Raw genomic sequence first — 16,837 nt, 5'->3', positions numbered from 1 at the left:
CCATACGCTGGCAACGTCTCTCCAAAACCTTCCACGCGGAATGGGCTAAAAGATTGTTCAAAGAGGGAAAAATGCCATTTGCAGCATAGCCTGCATTGCACATGCTGTAGGAAGGGCTCCGAAGCGGCACTGCCAGCAGCCGCAGCCGTGCTGGCACCGGTTGCCTTCCTACTCCCCTTCCCCAGGGCTCCTGGCAGGTCAGCAGGAATAAGGAAAACAACAGCTCACAGTAATGGGGACAGACTCTGAGGTTTCGCAAAGGGAAGGCGATCAGCCAGCAGCCCAATTAAGGCCACTGCATTCTGCGTAGCCGGAGGTGAGGGAACGTAGCACTGATGGCCAAGGACTCACTGACACGGAAACGAAATCTTTCTGAGAGTGAAGATTATAATCTCTAATTCTTGCCCCTGCTCTTTGTTACAACTGCTGAGCTGCTCCCCTTGCAAGGTTTCACTGATTGAGATCTCCCTTGTCTGTGATCTTGATGAATAATTTCAAATACCTGCAAGGTCTTGGTAGCACAGTGAAGCTACAATGCTTCCATGGGGCAGGGATCGAGCCGTTCCCGTGCTCTCCGGGAACTGGTTCTCCTCCAACCTAACCTTAAGAAGTGTTTTCACCTGGTGTGCTGAGGGTGCCTTGGCAAGGGGCCGTGCAGGCAGCAAGCTCACGCACGCCAGCTGAGGTGCAGCTGGAGCACGGGGAGACCCGAGGAGGGCTACGAGGCCAGCACACCACCGGGCACCTGGAGGGGCTCCGTAGGCAACCTACGGCCTGCCTGTGCCGTACGGCACACAGGGGTTGCAACTGCTCAACCGCTTGCTTTTTAGAGCTGTACTCTCTTAGGTTCTGTTAGCCAGAGAAACACAAACTCGAACTGTGGGTGCTGAAGAAGCAGGTAAGTGCAAATACAATATTACGGTAAAAACAGAGCAATCTCTTCTTAACAGTCCCTCTGGGGCACGAAGAATCATGGAATCACAGAATGGTTTGGGTGGGCAGGGACCTCCAAAGGCCACCCAGTCCCACCCCTGCCATGGGCAGGGACATCTTCACCCAGACCAGGGTGCTCAGAGCCCCGTCCAACCTGGCCTTGAGTGTGTCCAGGGATGGGCCATCTCCCACCGCTCTGGGCAACCTGGGCCAGTGCCTCACCGCCCTCAGCACAAACAATTTCTTCCTTCTGTCCAGTCTGAATCTCCCCTCTTGCAGTTTAAAACCATTCCCCCTTGTCCTGTCGCCGCAGGCCCCGCTAAAAAGCCTGTCCCCACCTTTCTTGTCGGCCCCCGTTAGGCACGGAGAGGCCGCAATCAGCTCTGCCCGCAGCCTCCTCCTCTCCAGGCTGAACCCCCCCAGCTCTCTCAGCCTTTCTCCCCAGCAGAGCTGCTCCAGCCTCTGACCATTTTGGTGGCCTCCTCTGGCCCCGCTCCAACAGCTCCATCTCCTTCCCGTGCTGAGGACCCCCGAGCTGGAGGCAGGGCTCCAGGGGGGTCTCCCCAGAGCGCAGCAGAGGGGCAGAATCCCCTCCCTCGCCCCGCTGCCCACGCTGCGGGGGATGCAGCCCAGGAGACGCTTGGCTTTCTGGGCTGTGAGCACATTGCTGGCTCGTGGCCAGAAGAAGGAAACCTTCTCCTACAGCCCATCTCCTACTGCTTCCAGGACTCTAAGTTTCTTCAGGTTTTTTTGTTTTCAGCAAATGGAAAAAAACCACTCATTCTTCTCAAGCTGAATTTACCCACCCCGGCTCTTCAGCCTGCTCGCGCCACTACGTCGCAGCTGATGTATTTTCCTGCTGCCGCCCAAACGCCTTACCCTGCTGCGAGGAGCTTGCTGGGTTTGCAGATAGCACTACAAGCCAGCAATGCAGCTCCTGACGCTCAGCATCAGTTAAGAGGACTTGAAGAAGATCAACCTGCTCCCTGGGGAATAAGGGCACCGCAGCTGCATCCGCACTGCGCTAACTGGTTAATGAGGCAGCCACACCTTTCAACAAAAGATCTAGGAAAACAACCTGGTTAACATAATACAAAAGGTTAAAACCAACAAAGCACGAGGACTGAAGGCTCTTCCCTCCCCAAATGTTGTTCCTAAAACAGTGCTGATCAAAGCTTGCCTCTTACCTGTTTTTGTTTTCCAGCTCTGCTATCAGCTGTCGTTGTTGTTTATTGGCATCAAAGCTGAAACCCAGGTCTGCTGGTGGGCGAGGCTGGTGGATGAGGAACAGAGAAAAATTAGACAAGACATTCATTACCTCTTACCGCACGTGACACAGTCTGGATCCAGCCCCGCATTTGCTGGCTGCCGTGGTGCCATAGGGACAGCCCGGGCTGCAGAACCATGACAAGAGCTGTGCCGAGAGGGGCTACGGGGGCACATCGAGATGTGGCTTTACAGCTGGCTTGCTCTGATCTCGGGGCGGGCGGCTGCTGAAAGGGCGACCTGGCGCATCGTCCTCGCTATCCGTCTGAAGAATTTTATTTGCCTTTCTTTTAAAAGACTTTCAGAAAAAAATACACCATAGCTACCTGTTCCTAAAGCACCGCCAGGCTTCCCTGGGAAGAGAGGCAGTTACACCTTTATCTTTAGTCTTTTAGTCTTTAGTCTTTTAGTGAAACATTGACCTTTATGACCTTTAGTCTTTTAGTCTTCAGTCTTTTAGTGAAACATTGACCTTCCCGTATGTCAGGTAGTGAAGAAAAGTTAGAATAACTTGTAGCTTATGAACAGGATTATTCACAGACTTTAAATTTAAGCATGGTCACTGCCTCTGGAAAATCTAATTCTTCTCAGCCCCTCAAAAGCATCAGTTGAAGGGAGATTGCTGAATAAATGCGTTTGCCCAGTGAGTCCTGGCCTTCGTGATCCTTGTGTTTGGCATGCTTCTCACCAGCAGCCATGACCACTACTGAGAAAAGGACTGGGCAATTAAACAAGAATCTCTGGTTTCTGGGAGACCCTGTTGGCAGCTGGGCTGGGCGGTGAAGAAGCTGGTTACGTGGGCCAAGAAGAGGGAGAGAGGGAGAAAAATTACAGGGTCTCATACTGGTTCAGTGCATTTTCCCAGTGGAATCCCAAGATGCTGCTTAGGAAATCCAGGACAACTCAAAACTATCCTGCTGGCCATCAGACACAAGAAGTTGTCCACTTGGAGCTGGGGAGACATCCTTTGTCATGGGCAGGTCTTTCTGGCTAAGAAATGCCTGAGGAACGAGATGGTATGTGGGGTCTGCTTCTGACCCCAGGTCATTACAGAATCCCAGAATGGCTGAGGTTGGAAGGCACCTCTGGAGGTCATCTGCTCAAGCAGGACCACCCACAGCCAGTTGCCCAGGACCGTGTCCAGACAGGTTCTGAGTAACTCCAAGGTGGGAGACTCCACACCCTCCCTGGGCAACCTGTGCCAGTGCTCAGTCACCCTCACACTGAGAAGTGTTCCCTGATGTCCAGAGGGACCCTCCCCTGGCCCAGTTTGTGCCCATGGCCTCTGGTCCTGGCACTGGGCACCACTGGAAGAGCCCGGCTCTGTCCTCTTGGCACCCTCCCTGCAGGTATTTGTAGCCATGGATGCCGTCACCCCGAGCCTTCTCTGCTCCAGGCCGAGCAGCCCCGGCTCCCTCAGCCTCTCCTCATAGCAGAGATGCTCCAGTCCCCAAATTAGATTTCCTTATGCTGGCGGTCTTTGGGTCCCGTGCAGAGAGGCTTTGTTCAACTCGGTAGTGCAGATGATTAAGGCCATGGAGCCTCTGCCTCTCACCGCGTACTTGAGAAACGGGGTGTCTTCTGACACAGCACAGCACTTCTGTGCTCGGCTTTTGCTTTTTTGTTTTCATCTGACCTCAAGATTGCAGATTTTTACCACAACATTTTCGGAAGGACCTCAGATTGGGATCCGGGTTTGAGACGCCACTTTCACAACCATTTTCAGAAACTATTTGGGTCGAAAACAGCAGTCGGATGGAAGAGCTTGGCATCCATCAGTGCTCCTGGAGACGGGGTGGAGAGTGACAGATCCAGGATGAAGAGGACAGACGCTGCTAGGCTTTCAGTTTTGTTTCGCTGTGGGTATCTAGAGCCAACCCTGACTGGATTTAGGCCTGAACTGCAGACAGCACTGCTCTTCTTTGGGCAAAACCCACACGGTGGGTAGGCTTGCACGTGGTAAATGAGCCTCGCTTGAAAGACATGCCTGCAAGCTGGTCTTCTGTGTCCTCCTGGGTGATCTGACAGACACATCGGGAGTCTCCTAATGATGTGGAAATTGCCTGTGTAAAAACTGCTTGGTAGGCAAGAAGAAACAAAACATCTTGGGAGTTAAAATTAACAGTGTGAAAAATAAAAAAAATCAATGCAGAACCCAAAGTGCAGAAGCACAGTTCATTGCAGCAGGGTCAGAAAGCCCCCCTCTTCCTCAGGCAGCGGGGAGGAGCTGACGGCGCAGGGTGGGCTCTGCTCTCACGGCGAGGAACTGGGCTGCGGCGGGCGAGGAGCTGGGACAGACCTGCCGATACAGCCGGGGCAAAGCTCATCTCATCTCATCTCATCTCATCTCATCTCATCTCATCTCATCTCATCTCATCTCATCTCATCTCATCTCATCTCATCTCATCTCATCTCATCTCATCTCATCTCATCTCGACGTTCGGGGTAGGTGCACAGCGTAGGCAGCAGCACTGCCACCAGTCTTTCCACCTTGGGGTGACCTGAACAGTCTTGGCATAGCTAACACTGACATGACCTACTGGTTCCCCTGAAACAGCACATCACAGAGGTCCCCTGGTCTGTCCCTGCATCCTGGTACAATCAGCTACGGGGACAAGTGCAGGTGACGTCCTTCACCCGCGGCCTCAGGAGCTTCCTGAGGCTCTGGGGGCTCCATCCAAAGAACATGAACCTTTGTTCTGCTGCAAAGTAGGACTGTGCCTATAAAAACACAACCTCGTCCTTAATCTCTTTCTTCAGAAATCCTGTCCAAAGCCTGAAATCACCCTCATGACCTGAAGTACTCGAGTCCTCAGAAGCAAAGACAACACTGCAGAGAACTTACGAGGAGACACATCCCTCATGCTGCTCACTTTCAAACACTGGTAGGCAAGAGGTCTTTTGGAAACTGTAGAGTGGCTATTTTGTATGACAATTCAATGTTCTCGTATTTGTTCTATTGCTTCCAAGAGTCCCTTTAATTTTTTATCATAACTCAGAATACAGAGTCGTCGGGGTTGGAAAGGACCTTTTGAGATGGTCTAATCCAAAACCCCTGCTGAAAGCAATGTCAACTACAGTGGGGTGCTCAGGACGTTGTCCGGCTGAGTTTTGAATACCCCCAAGGATGAAGACTCCACAACCTGCTGGGGCGACCTGTTCCAGTGTTTGAGCACTTACACCATAAGAAGCTTTTTTTCTTTTGTTTAAATGGAAGTGAGCTAGTGCCCGTTGCCTCTTGTCCTGTCCAGCACCACTGAAGACAGTTCGGCTCCATCGTCTTACTTGCAACCATCATGTATTTATCCATATACACAAAAAGACACCCCCCCCAAGTCTTCTCCAGGCTAAGCAAGCCCAGAAAAAAAAATTCAGGCTGCTGATTCTCCACCAACATCTAAACCTTCCAGGTTCTTAAACCTAAAAGGCACCTGATGCTCAGCCTGAAAGTTTGTGAAGGGGATGCCTACGCTCCTGAAATAAAGAGCACCAGGCAGAGGCACTGGAATTTGATCACCCATGTTGTTAGATAGTTAGTATGGCCCCGGCCTTATTTTTAGCCCAGACTAACGAGCTCTCTCAATCAATTCTCAGCATGGTTTGGGATTGACCCTAAGCTGAGAACGATCTGCAGCAGGTGGTTTGTACGCAGCTGCACCGTTCCGGAGGGTGAGCGCGCTCAGTGTTACAGATGTGGCGCCAGAAGTTTTTAATGGCTGCTATACGCACAGCCTAAGTGTCCGTCGTACGCTCAGCTACCGAGAAATCGCACCTATCTCTCACCTAATCTATGCGGACTCAGTAGGAGAGGTGTCTAAACTCTTGCATATTCAAAAGTGTCTCAAAAAGTCACCCGAGACAGCGCTGAGCCTGCTGAAAATACCACAGGAGTACGTGTCTAATTGCTACTGCACTTGTCCAGAAAACATCTGCCACCGGTTCTGGCTCTATCTGACCTGGAATGGGTAATAAGACACAGCTGCCGCGCACGCTCCCCGACAGACGGGCGTCCTGGGGGGCAGCAGGCTCCGTCCTCCCCAGCCGCAGGCAGCAGCGCAAGGTGCAGCGGTGGCCAGGAGGCAGCCCGGGGATCCTGTCTCGTGCTCTCTGCGTTAGGGTTTATTGAAAAAAAAATCCAATGGTGGTCTAATATTAAAAAATATTAACTGCCCAGGACATGGAATTTACAGCCTTGGGGTAACAACTCAGATTAGAAAAGAGAAAACAGACCGAAGACAACATAGACAGATGTTCCCAGTAGCCAGGGCACGAGGAAATCCATCAGAGGGCTTAGATCTTGGTGCTTAAATAAACCGCAGGCAATCTCAGGGCTTTTGTGCTCCTCTCTGAAAGCACTACGTTTTGTAAGGTGACGCTGCAGGCGCTACAAGGGGCTATGCATAAAGCCTACGCCTAGAAACAACGTAAGAAGGAACGGACAGCTATGGACCACCCCGCTTCACTCAGTCCTTGGGGAGAAACCACAAAATAAACCCACCTGTAAATACTCAGAAGATGATAGGCTAAGTAATAGCCTACACGGAGTTTTTAAGAATAAATCACTCCAAAGCAAACTACTTTCCTTCCATAGCAAAAAATCAAACCCTGTGTATAGGAGAGTTTGTTACATTGTTCTAACAAATCTTATTGTCATGTATTGTTAAGACAATACGCTTTCTCCTCAGCAATGCTTCTGACATCCTCTTGGGGGGTTTTACAGCTTTTCTCTTAGATTTAGTACCATTCAATATTTTCATTAATATCGTGGATGATGGAATGAAGTATTTCCTTCTTACATCTGCAGGCTGTAGCACACTGTGCTGAGCTCCTACTGCTGTATAGGACAAGATAAAATATAAAATATACTAAAATACAAAATTATTTGAGAAATTGGAGAAATGGTTTGAAAAACAGGTTGCATTCTATCAAGACAAGTGCAAACTCTTTTTTATATTTACTTTCGACATGTCAACCAAATAAACACCCAAGGGACGAGGCAGCAGTTCTGCAAAACCGGATTTGCAGATGGGTTTGTTCACAGCGCAGGCGGGAGTCACGAGGCGCCTGCTGCGGCGGCGGCCGGCCGGGCTGCCCGCGGCAGGGCCCGCTACGTACTGCAGGGCACGAGCTGGCCCTGCTCTCGCCCAGGTGAATGACTGCTCCCAGCCGGAGCATCGCAATTTAAAAAAAGCTAAGGGTCAGCTGGAGAAAGAGGGTGAAGAAGAAGAATGATCAGAGGTCTGTAAATCATGACAATGAGAAAGACCGAAAGAAGGAAGAGAATAAAAGAATGAGAGGAGACAACATAAGCAACTTCAAATACACACCACTTGTTGCAAAGAGGCCAGTAATATATCGCTCTTCCTATGCCTGAGATAGGAGAACGAGCAGCGGGCTCACGCTGAGCCAGGAAGCATTACGTTAGGATGCAGGGAAAACTTTTTGTTGGTAGATGAGTTTACACACTGGAACAAAATTCCTCCATGGACTCCATCTGCAGTGGACTCCATCCACGGAGGTGTTTTTTAAATAATTTGGATAAGCATCTGCCCAAGACTGGTTTCTGCATCCTGAGCTGACCCGCAGTGGAGAATGCCTGTAGGCAGGCGCTAGCTGGCCTGTCATTACGCAGAACCAGGGACACCACGGCACCGGCAGGGCCCCCCACCTTCGATAACGCGGGTGCAGGCTGCAGGCAGGGTGCTTACAGTTCGACCAACCTACTGCTTGCAAAGAGCTACGGTGTATGGTCAAATAGTCAAAAGTGATGGTCAACTTTAATCTTCATACTGCAGAGAGCAATGTTGGTTGGTTGGCCATTTCCAGCCTCTGCCGATGCCTCACAGGTCACCGTTCCCTTTCGAAGAACGTAAGGGAAAACCAAGCTAGGCAGCTTGCTTCTCTCTGTCTAGAGCTGGTGTGGAAACGGGTCACCTTCTGGTTCCACAGCCGAAACGTGCCGCGAGCGCTGTTCCCCCGGTACGGTAAATAGGAATGTCTCAGAACATTTCACCCCCATCCTCCTCCTCCTCCTCTCATTTTAAAAAAGTAATCTTTCCTCTAAAATACCCTCAGCATGTCCTATACCTCATATTTCTATCAAATCTAAAGATAGTAGAGATCTTCACTATTTTCAGGCTTGTGAAGTAGGTACACAGTTATTTGAATCAACAACCTCCCATCTCTTCTGTTTTGATTGAAGGAATTTTTTCTTTTATCATTTAAAGCCCCAAAAATCTGACTCCCAGACACCCTTCTGCTCCCATCACTTCTCAAGCTCTTTGATTACGTTTTCTCTATCACTCTTTCTTGTTTTCTTTTACCATTCTTGCTACCGGTCTTCATTCATACTGCTTCATAAGCCCTTAGAGACCTGTGAGAAAAACCACAGTATTTCATAGAAAGTAATGAAGTAACTGATCATCGCATTCTCAGTAACAAAGAAGTAAGACTAACCAAGAGCTCGGATTTTTTTCTGTTTTAGTTCTTCTGCTGATGGGAAGAAGTCTCTGTGTTTACGTTGCATTTTCGGGTGGCTCTTCTGGTAGCTCAAGCATTGCCTTTATTTCAAACTGTTTTTTCCTCCAAGTGCAAGGGGCCGGTAGTCTTACGCAGCGCAATCGGGCAGCATTTGGGCAAAATCCGACATTCTGCCCGCCAAACCAGACCCGAGTTCCAAGCCACCCAGCGTGCTGGGCATCTGCATTCACTTCTTCTCACAAATGGGAAGTCATTTAAGTACCTGGAAATTTCTTATCAGTTACTTTGCTCACAGGATCAGCAGCCTTAATCTGTCCTTGATTGATCGTTGATCGATAATCCCCCGAGTTCCTGTACCACCTCGCTGTGAGATGTAACTGTTTTCTCTGCGACAGGCAAGTATCTTGCTGTAACCTGTGCAAAAATACAGCGTCGCAATGAAAGAGTTTACAATGGACACCTGGATTAGAAAAAGCTTGTTGCTGCCTTTCTCAAGCTCGATGATTGCAGGCTGTTTTATGGAGTCGGCAGTTTAACGAACCCTGGTTCATCCTTCGCAGCGGTCTCAGGACGCCCTTACTCCTCTGAAAACATCAGATGTCATGGGCGAGAGGGAGTGGTACTCGGGGTAAAAGGGTTCTGAAGAACGACTGAGAAGCTGGTGGACACGGTGTGGGACCTGTTATTGACCTAAGGGTTTCAAATTAAATTCATACGTGGATCGCATTACCTCTTGTGGATGCGAGTATTTCAAATGCATCTTCTAAATACGACTATTAGGAGAGAATTGTAAAGTATGAGGTATCATTCAAATGTGTAAATACCGTTCTGGGCTTCAGGTTGGACCTGGGAAGGACAGCCCGTGTTTCTTGAGTGAATGAACTCCTCTGGAACACATGGAAGGAAACCCAACCGTAGTCGCTGCTCTCATTTCTGCCCAGCATTTTAACACCAAACTCTTACTGTCATTGCTTTTGGAAGAGCTTTAGGGGTATGATATAGGATTGCGACGGCAAATGCTATTCTTCTCATAAATCCAGGGAGACAGAATTCATTAGAGCGTTTGCATGCTACTGTTTGCTTTGATGAGAGGTACTTGTCCTCTCTGTGAAGCTACGTGTGGCTCTTAAAACCTCTGCACTTAAAGAAAAAAAAAAACCCAACCCAAACCATTCATTTACTAGTCAGCACTCTTACGTTTGCACTCCATCCTACTGGACAGGTATGAACGACTCGTGTCTTCCAAGACTTATTACTGCCATTCCTGTCCTTAAAAAGCCAGGCAGGTCCAGCTCCCTACCTGCTCAGCAGCGCAGAACACCAAGGACATATCCCCTGTCTACTCGCCTCTTGCAAAGGCTTTCTGCTACAAACAGAGCACAAAGGCCTGGTGGAGTCAACAGCATAAGATGGAAGGCCTTCAAAATTAGGACAAAAAAACCCCCAGACTCCATTTTTGCATGCGCGTGAGAAAATGAACAGAGTTTATATTATTTTGTCCTCCGTGGCTTTCCTTGCCAGTAAGGAGTACGCACCTCAGGGAGAGAATAGTCCTAACTATTACGGCACAGAAGCACGGGCGGGATCTTTTCTTGGCCCTATTGGATGCAGCTCCCGATCTGCTGACAAGAACGTGGTATGACCAAACCCTAAACATTACAGATCCCTGTAGAAACAACCTCCAGGGTTTATCCAGGGTGAAAGGATTTTGAAGTATGTCGGAGCTTGACAAGAAAAAAGACTTTTTGACAGTGAATTGTAACATAGGTCTCTCGTTTTATACCGAACAGCAGCAAGGCCAAAGCTGAAGCTTTTCGAGCTGAGGACTAACATTTTAAAACTTAAAATGTTAAAAAAAAATGTTAAAAGCTGAGCAAACTCTCCAACACAGCCGAAGGTATGATTACCAGGGTCTTCTGCTTTCCTGGTCCTCAGCAGGAATGCTGAAGCCTCAGCAGTTCTGAGAAGATCATCCAAATGGTGAGCCCCATTTTCTCTCAGCAAGAAAAATTTTTAAGAAGATGATCATAGAATCTGCTTAAAATCCTTAATATCACATAAGAACAGTAAAACCTTCTAGCACCGCAATTTAGTTTTCCTATGAATAAGCCATTAAACTTGAGAGAGCGCCATGCTGGAACTTCAAGTCATAGAATCATAGAACATCTCAAGTTGGAAGGGACCCATAAGGATGATCGAGTCCAGCTCCCTGTTGGACTGGTATTTGTAATAAGGAGCATTCAGACCTCACCTACAGTACACCTGGTTTGGGCGACAGAAGAGGATTTAATGACATTGTTTAACCAAGCCCCAAAAAGCCGGTTTGGCAAGCCGTTGCACTCCTCCACCACCCTGATTTGGAAGAAACTGGCAAAGGACAGTAAAGCTTGCGTCTCGTGGGCATCAGGTTCCAGGTTCCTTGGTGCAAGGACCTCATGGTGTCACAGAAAGCCTGAACCAGTACTTCACCTGCCCACCACTGTGGTATCACAGCGTTCCTTATGATCAACAGACAAAGAAGAAGAGGAAACAAACAACAAAAATGGTTCCTATAACTGGTGTATCCAGGAGGAGAAGAAATGATCCAAGAACCAGGCTTCGGATTTATCCTGCAAAGATGTACAGCAGGAAATCTGGTTTACTTGTTCTTTCTTTATTTGAAAAATATTTGTTAAATAATGCCTAAAGCCTAGAAGAAAAGTTACCTGAAGGGAATATTACAAATATTATTTAGGTTGTAGGCAGCTTTAACGAGATAAGATGATGATGGGCTTTTAGCAGTGCTTAATGCTGAGGGAAGAAGAGCAACCACACACTGTTTTCAAAAAAGAGCAATGTGGGCAAGAACCTAATTATCGTAACTCATCCACATAACTCAACCTAATTATCCACTCATCCATAATTGAGTATTATCTTGTATTTATTAGGTGCTCACGCTTTTCCTAGCAGCAAGGCTGCACAGGTCAGCAGAGTCCTGCCAAGACTGCACGGTCCCTGCGGACCTCTGCTCCTGCCGAGTGCCACGGTGGGTCACCCTCCATCAGAAGCCACCGGGAAGCGGCAGGCACGTCTGGCTCCCAGGCCAGACACCGACCTGTGCCTGCACGAAGCAACCAGCCCCAGTGCATCAGCAGAAGCTCAGGAGGATCCGGGAGTGGGCTAACAGCAGAAAATGGGGGAAAAAAAGTGCTGAGGCAGAGCAGGTGGGAGAGGAGATGAAGGAGGGATCGTCTTGGAGAAAGGGAGGTGTTGTGTAGGACATTGATAACAGAGGGCCTAGGGTTGCTTTACATACATGGCTGTGTATACATATACTCACCTAAAATACACACAATCACCCCTGCTCTTAAAAGCATGCAGCCACCTTATCTGCAGGATTACCTATATTCAAGTAATAGGGCAGTACTGAGGCGGGATCGGAGATGTACGTGGAAGGATTTTCTAAGGGAAATAGGCGAGGGGGCTGGGGACACCGGAGATCATTTTCAGTCCCTGCTTTTATCAGAAAGATAATGCGTGGTAGGAAATACCAGATGATTTCTTACCTCCGACTGACAATCCGAACAGATCAGCAGAGGGAGACTAACAGATGAGGCTGTGATCCTGAAAGTTGTGATTTAGATGAAGTTTGGTTTGCTTTCCATTAATTTCTTTACTTTATTCATCTACTCACCTCCTGCTTTTCTCTCTTTTGCTTTCTAGCTAACTGGTCTGGCGGAGCCAGCCAACAGCTATTTCAATGCACAGCACTCTGCTGTGACCAAACTGGCAGGCCAAGCATAGCCCTGAGCAACTTAAATTCAATAAAAGGGATTTTGTCTTCTGAAGACTGGCTTGAGAAAACAAGAGTAGCCCAGTCGGGGCTTGTTTGAGCGAACACAGACGAAGCCGCTGTCTAGCAGCACGTAATTGCGCTGGTTGCATGCCATCAGCCTCGCCTGCACTGCTGAGCAACTCGCACGTATCGAGTGACAAGCGATGCATTCTCCTTTCTTCTCCTCCCTCCCCATTTATTTTTCTTCTTTAGGAAGAAACAGGCTTGGATTTCAAGAATTAACTCTGAGATCTGCCTCACATTATTTTGTCCCAGTAAGACTTCAAGCAAAGGCATTTCCCCTGAAAATGTTAATGGAATGCATTTGCATTCATATGGCGAGTGACATTTATTACAGTACCAAGCCTGCAGAAGGCAGTTCTAACATTTTATCTAATTTGAGAAAAAGCAGAAGCTGATGGCCTGAATCAGATCCATTGCCACGTAGCCCCATGTACGAGTTCCAGCGGTGGCCGCTGCCAACCATTTCAAAGAAAAAAGTAAGAAACTTTGCATTAGGCTGTTGTAGTACGAACAGCTTGTATCTGGGATCCTCTTAATTTCTAGCAGTTAGAGCTTGTTAAAAAATAAAGCATATTACATCCGAGAGGTAGGGCTGGAGAAATAATTTTGTTCACATCAACCTCTCTCAAGTATTCCCAGCAGATACTGGACTATCTTGGTTTGAAAATCTCCATTGACAAATATTCCGTAACTCCTTTATGGTGGTTTGTTTCCATTCTCCACTTTCATTAAGGTCCAGAAGGAAGCTCTGGAGGTTGCTCGTCCACGCGCAGCTCAAAGCAGGGCCAATTCACAGCAGGTTGCTCAAGAACTTGTCTAGTTGAGCTCTGAATGTCTCCAAGGAGGAAGACTGCAGTTCTTCTGCGGACAGCCTCTTGGACAACAATACCGGACCATTATCATGGTGAAAAAGTTTTACTTACTACATAGTTGGAATTTCCCTTCTTGCAGCTTCCGTCTGTTTCTGTTGCTGCTTGTCCTTTCACTGGGCACCTCTGTGGTGGGTTGACCTCGGCTGGCCGACAGGTCCCCACCTCTGGCTCATCGGGCAGCTGCAGACAGCAAGAAGATCCTCCTCTGCTTTCTGTTCTCCATCCTGACCATACCCACCCTGCTCAGCCGCTGCTCGGATGTCAGGTAGGGCAGCCGCCAGCCATCTTCGTGGTCTCTGCTGGGCTTGCTCCAATCTGATCTGGCTCCTCCAACTTACCTGCTCTGAAGAACACATGACATGATGCACCTTCAGCATAAAGACTGAGGCGAACAACTCGCTGCGCCTCTTTGTTACGGTCTTTTCATTCCTGACTACTCTGCTGTACATCGTGGTCACCAAAAAGTCTACTGGTTGCCTAGTTCGGTTCCTGCTTCTGACAGTATTGAAAATCTTTTTCCCCCAGACTGCAGCATCCCCCGTGAAGTGCTCTTCTGATTCTTTTCCCATCCCCGAATTTCCTGTTAGCGTTCAACCAGCCACGTTTATAGGCTTTCTTTTTCTTTCCATTTGGGCAAGCTCTCCATTTCTTGGATGCCATCCTTTCCTTGGGACATCCTCCTTAGCCTTCTCATTGACCCATGAAAAGAGTTTCTTGCATGGTTTTGTTTTCTTTCTGAATTTTGACGCACAGCTTTCCTGAGCTTCTAATACAGGACTTTTAACAGCCTCCAGGCAGCTTACAGGCTTCCTGCTTTTTGGACTGATCCTTTTAGGATTTTTTCTAATAGTTTCATTTTTACATAGTTCCCTTTCTTGAAACTGCGTAGCTGCATGCTGGATTTACTCGGTGTGTGCTCTCCTGCCGTTAAAGCCAAGCGTGTGATGGTTACCACCGCCGATCAGCCAGCGCAGGCAGCACCGCTCCAGCTCCTCCTGGTGCACCACCCCGCACCAGACCCAGGAGCGCACCTTTTTGTGGAGTCTACAACTACCTGTTCAAAGGAGCGGCATTTATTGCATCCCAGAGTTTCTGCATCTCCCTCTGAAAAGGCGTTATTCAGTCTCTGTGCGGGGTGCCGCAATCTCCCACTGTTACTTACCCGTCCCGAATGCGCAGCTTGTCTTATCTCACTTACCGTTTCCTGATCGCTGCCACCATCTCATCAGCCGCTCAGTATTTCTCCTCTATTATTAAGAATTTGGAATCTCAGCCCACGAGGATTCTGCAGTTCTTCTCTTTGTCTGCGATACTTTCAGGCTGTTACACTGTGTATTTGCTTTACGTACAATAGCATTCCCCTCCCCGCACACCCTACTGTATCACCGCTGTAAAGCTGGTAGCCCGGCTGCCATATGCTCAGCGAGCATCTTTCTCCTACTGGACCTCCGAGATGTTTATTACACTGGGGTTTTCATTTGATGTTCCCCATTTTAATGCCATACGGGAAGAAAAAATTGTTCCTTTTCTTTTTTTTGTTTTGAATTTCCCAGCCTCTAATTTACTCCTGTCTCTCTGTTTTGATGTTATAAGAAGATTATTAAAAAAAGGACTGTGGCTGACAGATCTCGGCTGTTCCGTTTCCCACAAACGGCGAGCCCTCCGAAGCGAGCCCCGCGGGGCCGGCACGCCGTCCCAGGCCGCTCCTCCGCCGAGGTGCCACGGCCAGCTTGGGCACCGGTCGTACAGAGCGCGGGCCAGGGACGGGGCGTCTCCTCTCGGCAAGAAATAATTAGAACCTGCCAGGACGCAGAGCACTTTAAACTCGGATTCCTTCAGAATATGAAAAATATATCCATTTCGGCTGATAGTATATCTGGACTGTGAATAAACGGTAGACCCAGTAAATAACCTTTAGATTCCTCGCTGCTAAGCTTCGGTCGCAATGGAAACATATTATTATTACTCTTACATCCTTTCTCTACCACGCTTCGATCCCTGCAGCACTTTGACATCTACCCTATGATGTAACTTACTTGGATGAAAAGAAAGCAGTAATTTGTCACAGGTCTTTGGGAAGTCTCAGGAAACTCTGAAGTGCTGCTTTCTTTATGTCCAACTAAGTTGCTTCATTTTTGACCTCCTTCAGAACTACGAAGCACACAGAAACAGGCTGAGGTGATTTACAGATTTTTAAACGACCAGGTTCTTTCAGAACCAACATTGTGACTCTCCAGTTTTCATAACACTTCTTTATTACTACCAGAAAAAGTCAAGTCGTGAGTAAGATTTCTTCCACCATCTTCCAGGGTGAAACTGATCCAGCACTTATGTCTCAACAACTTTAATTTTATATGAAGATGACATGGAAATCCCCTCCTTTTCCACCTAAACCAGAAAGTTTGCACTGTATTGCTTTAATCTTTCAACATGAACGTAGTCCCAGTGAACTGAATGACTTCGTCTCGTGGTTTAACCCCTGCTGGCAACTAAGCCCCCCATCCCGGGGGAGAGAATCGGAAGGGCAAAAGGGGAAAACTCGTGGGCTGAGATAAAGACAGTTTAATGGGCAAAGCAAACCAAGGGATTCATTCCCTCCTTCTCATGGGCAGGCGGGTGTTCAGCCATCCCCAGGAAAGCAGGGCTCCATCGCACGTAACGGTGACTTGGGAAGACAAACGCCATCATGCCCAATGTCGCCCCCCCTTCCTTCTTCTTCCCCCAGCTCTGTACGCCGAGCATGGCGTCCTGTGGTGTGGGGCAGCCCTTTGGTCACTGGGGGCAGCTGTCCCGGCCGTGCCCCCTCCCAACCCCGTGCCCCCGGCCTGCTCGCGGGTGGGGTGGCTGAGAGGCAGAGAAGGCCTTGACTCTGCGTCAGCACGGCTCAGCAGGAACCAAACCATCGCTGTGTGAGCAGCGCTGTTTCCAGCACAAATCCATAGCCCGACACACAAATCCATAGCCCCATACACAAATCCATAGCCCCACACACAAATCCATAGCCCCATACTAGCTCCTATGAAGAAAATTACCTCTATCCCAGCCAAAACCAGCACACTTCAGAAACGCAAACATACTGTTTGACAGAGATAATGGGAACTGACAGTTAAAAACATTTAAAAAGCATAATTCTTTTTGATTAAAGCTTTGCAAAAGGGAAATACCCGGTCACATCCATATGACAAAGTCAGATTATTGGCTGCACACACACTGAAGGAAATTATGAGGAGGCATAAGCCTGCCTTGCTGGGAAGGACTTGAAAGTACTGATATGACAACCACGTAACGAAAAGGTGAACGAGGACACTGACGTTAAGATGCTTCTCTGGCCACGCTAACGTGTGGCAGGACACACTCCGCCATAGCGGTAAGGCGCTTAGGAGAGGTGGTTGCCACAGCTGGAGGTTGTGGAAGACAAGGGCTATATCAGAAACGGCGTGTGGATAAT

The 16,837-nt window shown here is 48.5% G+C and overlaps 1 protein-coding gene across 15 annotated transcripts in view; it reads right to left on the bottom strand.

Moving 5' to 3' along the window:
- Positions 1 to 16,837, bottom strand: part of DTNB (dystrobrevin beta) — a 218,462-nt gene that overhangs the window by 70,764 nt on the left and 130,861 nt on the right. For all 15 annotated transcript variants that reach the window (XM_087776264.1, XM_087776265.1, XM_087776268.1 and 12 more), the window contains one exon: positions 2,121 to 2,206. In XM_087776264.1, the coding sequence (XP_087632390.1) occupies positions 2,121 to 2,206 (86 nt within the window). The remainder of the gene's footprint in view (positions 1 to 2,120; positions 2,207 to 16,837) is intronic.

Source organism: Nipponia nippon, unplaced genomic scaffold, assembly GCF_047370975.1.
Source record: "Nipponia nippon isolate SJK-2023a ecotype South Korea unplaced genomic scaffold, ASM4737097v1 scaffold_4, whole genome shotgun sequence".
NCBI lineage: Eukaryota > Metazoa > Chordata > Aves > Pelecaniformes > Threskiornithidae > Nipponia > Nipponia nippon.
This window is presented reverse-complemented; position numbering and strand designations above follow the sequence as displayed.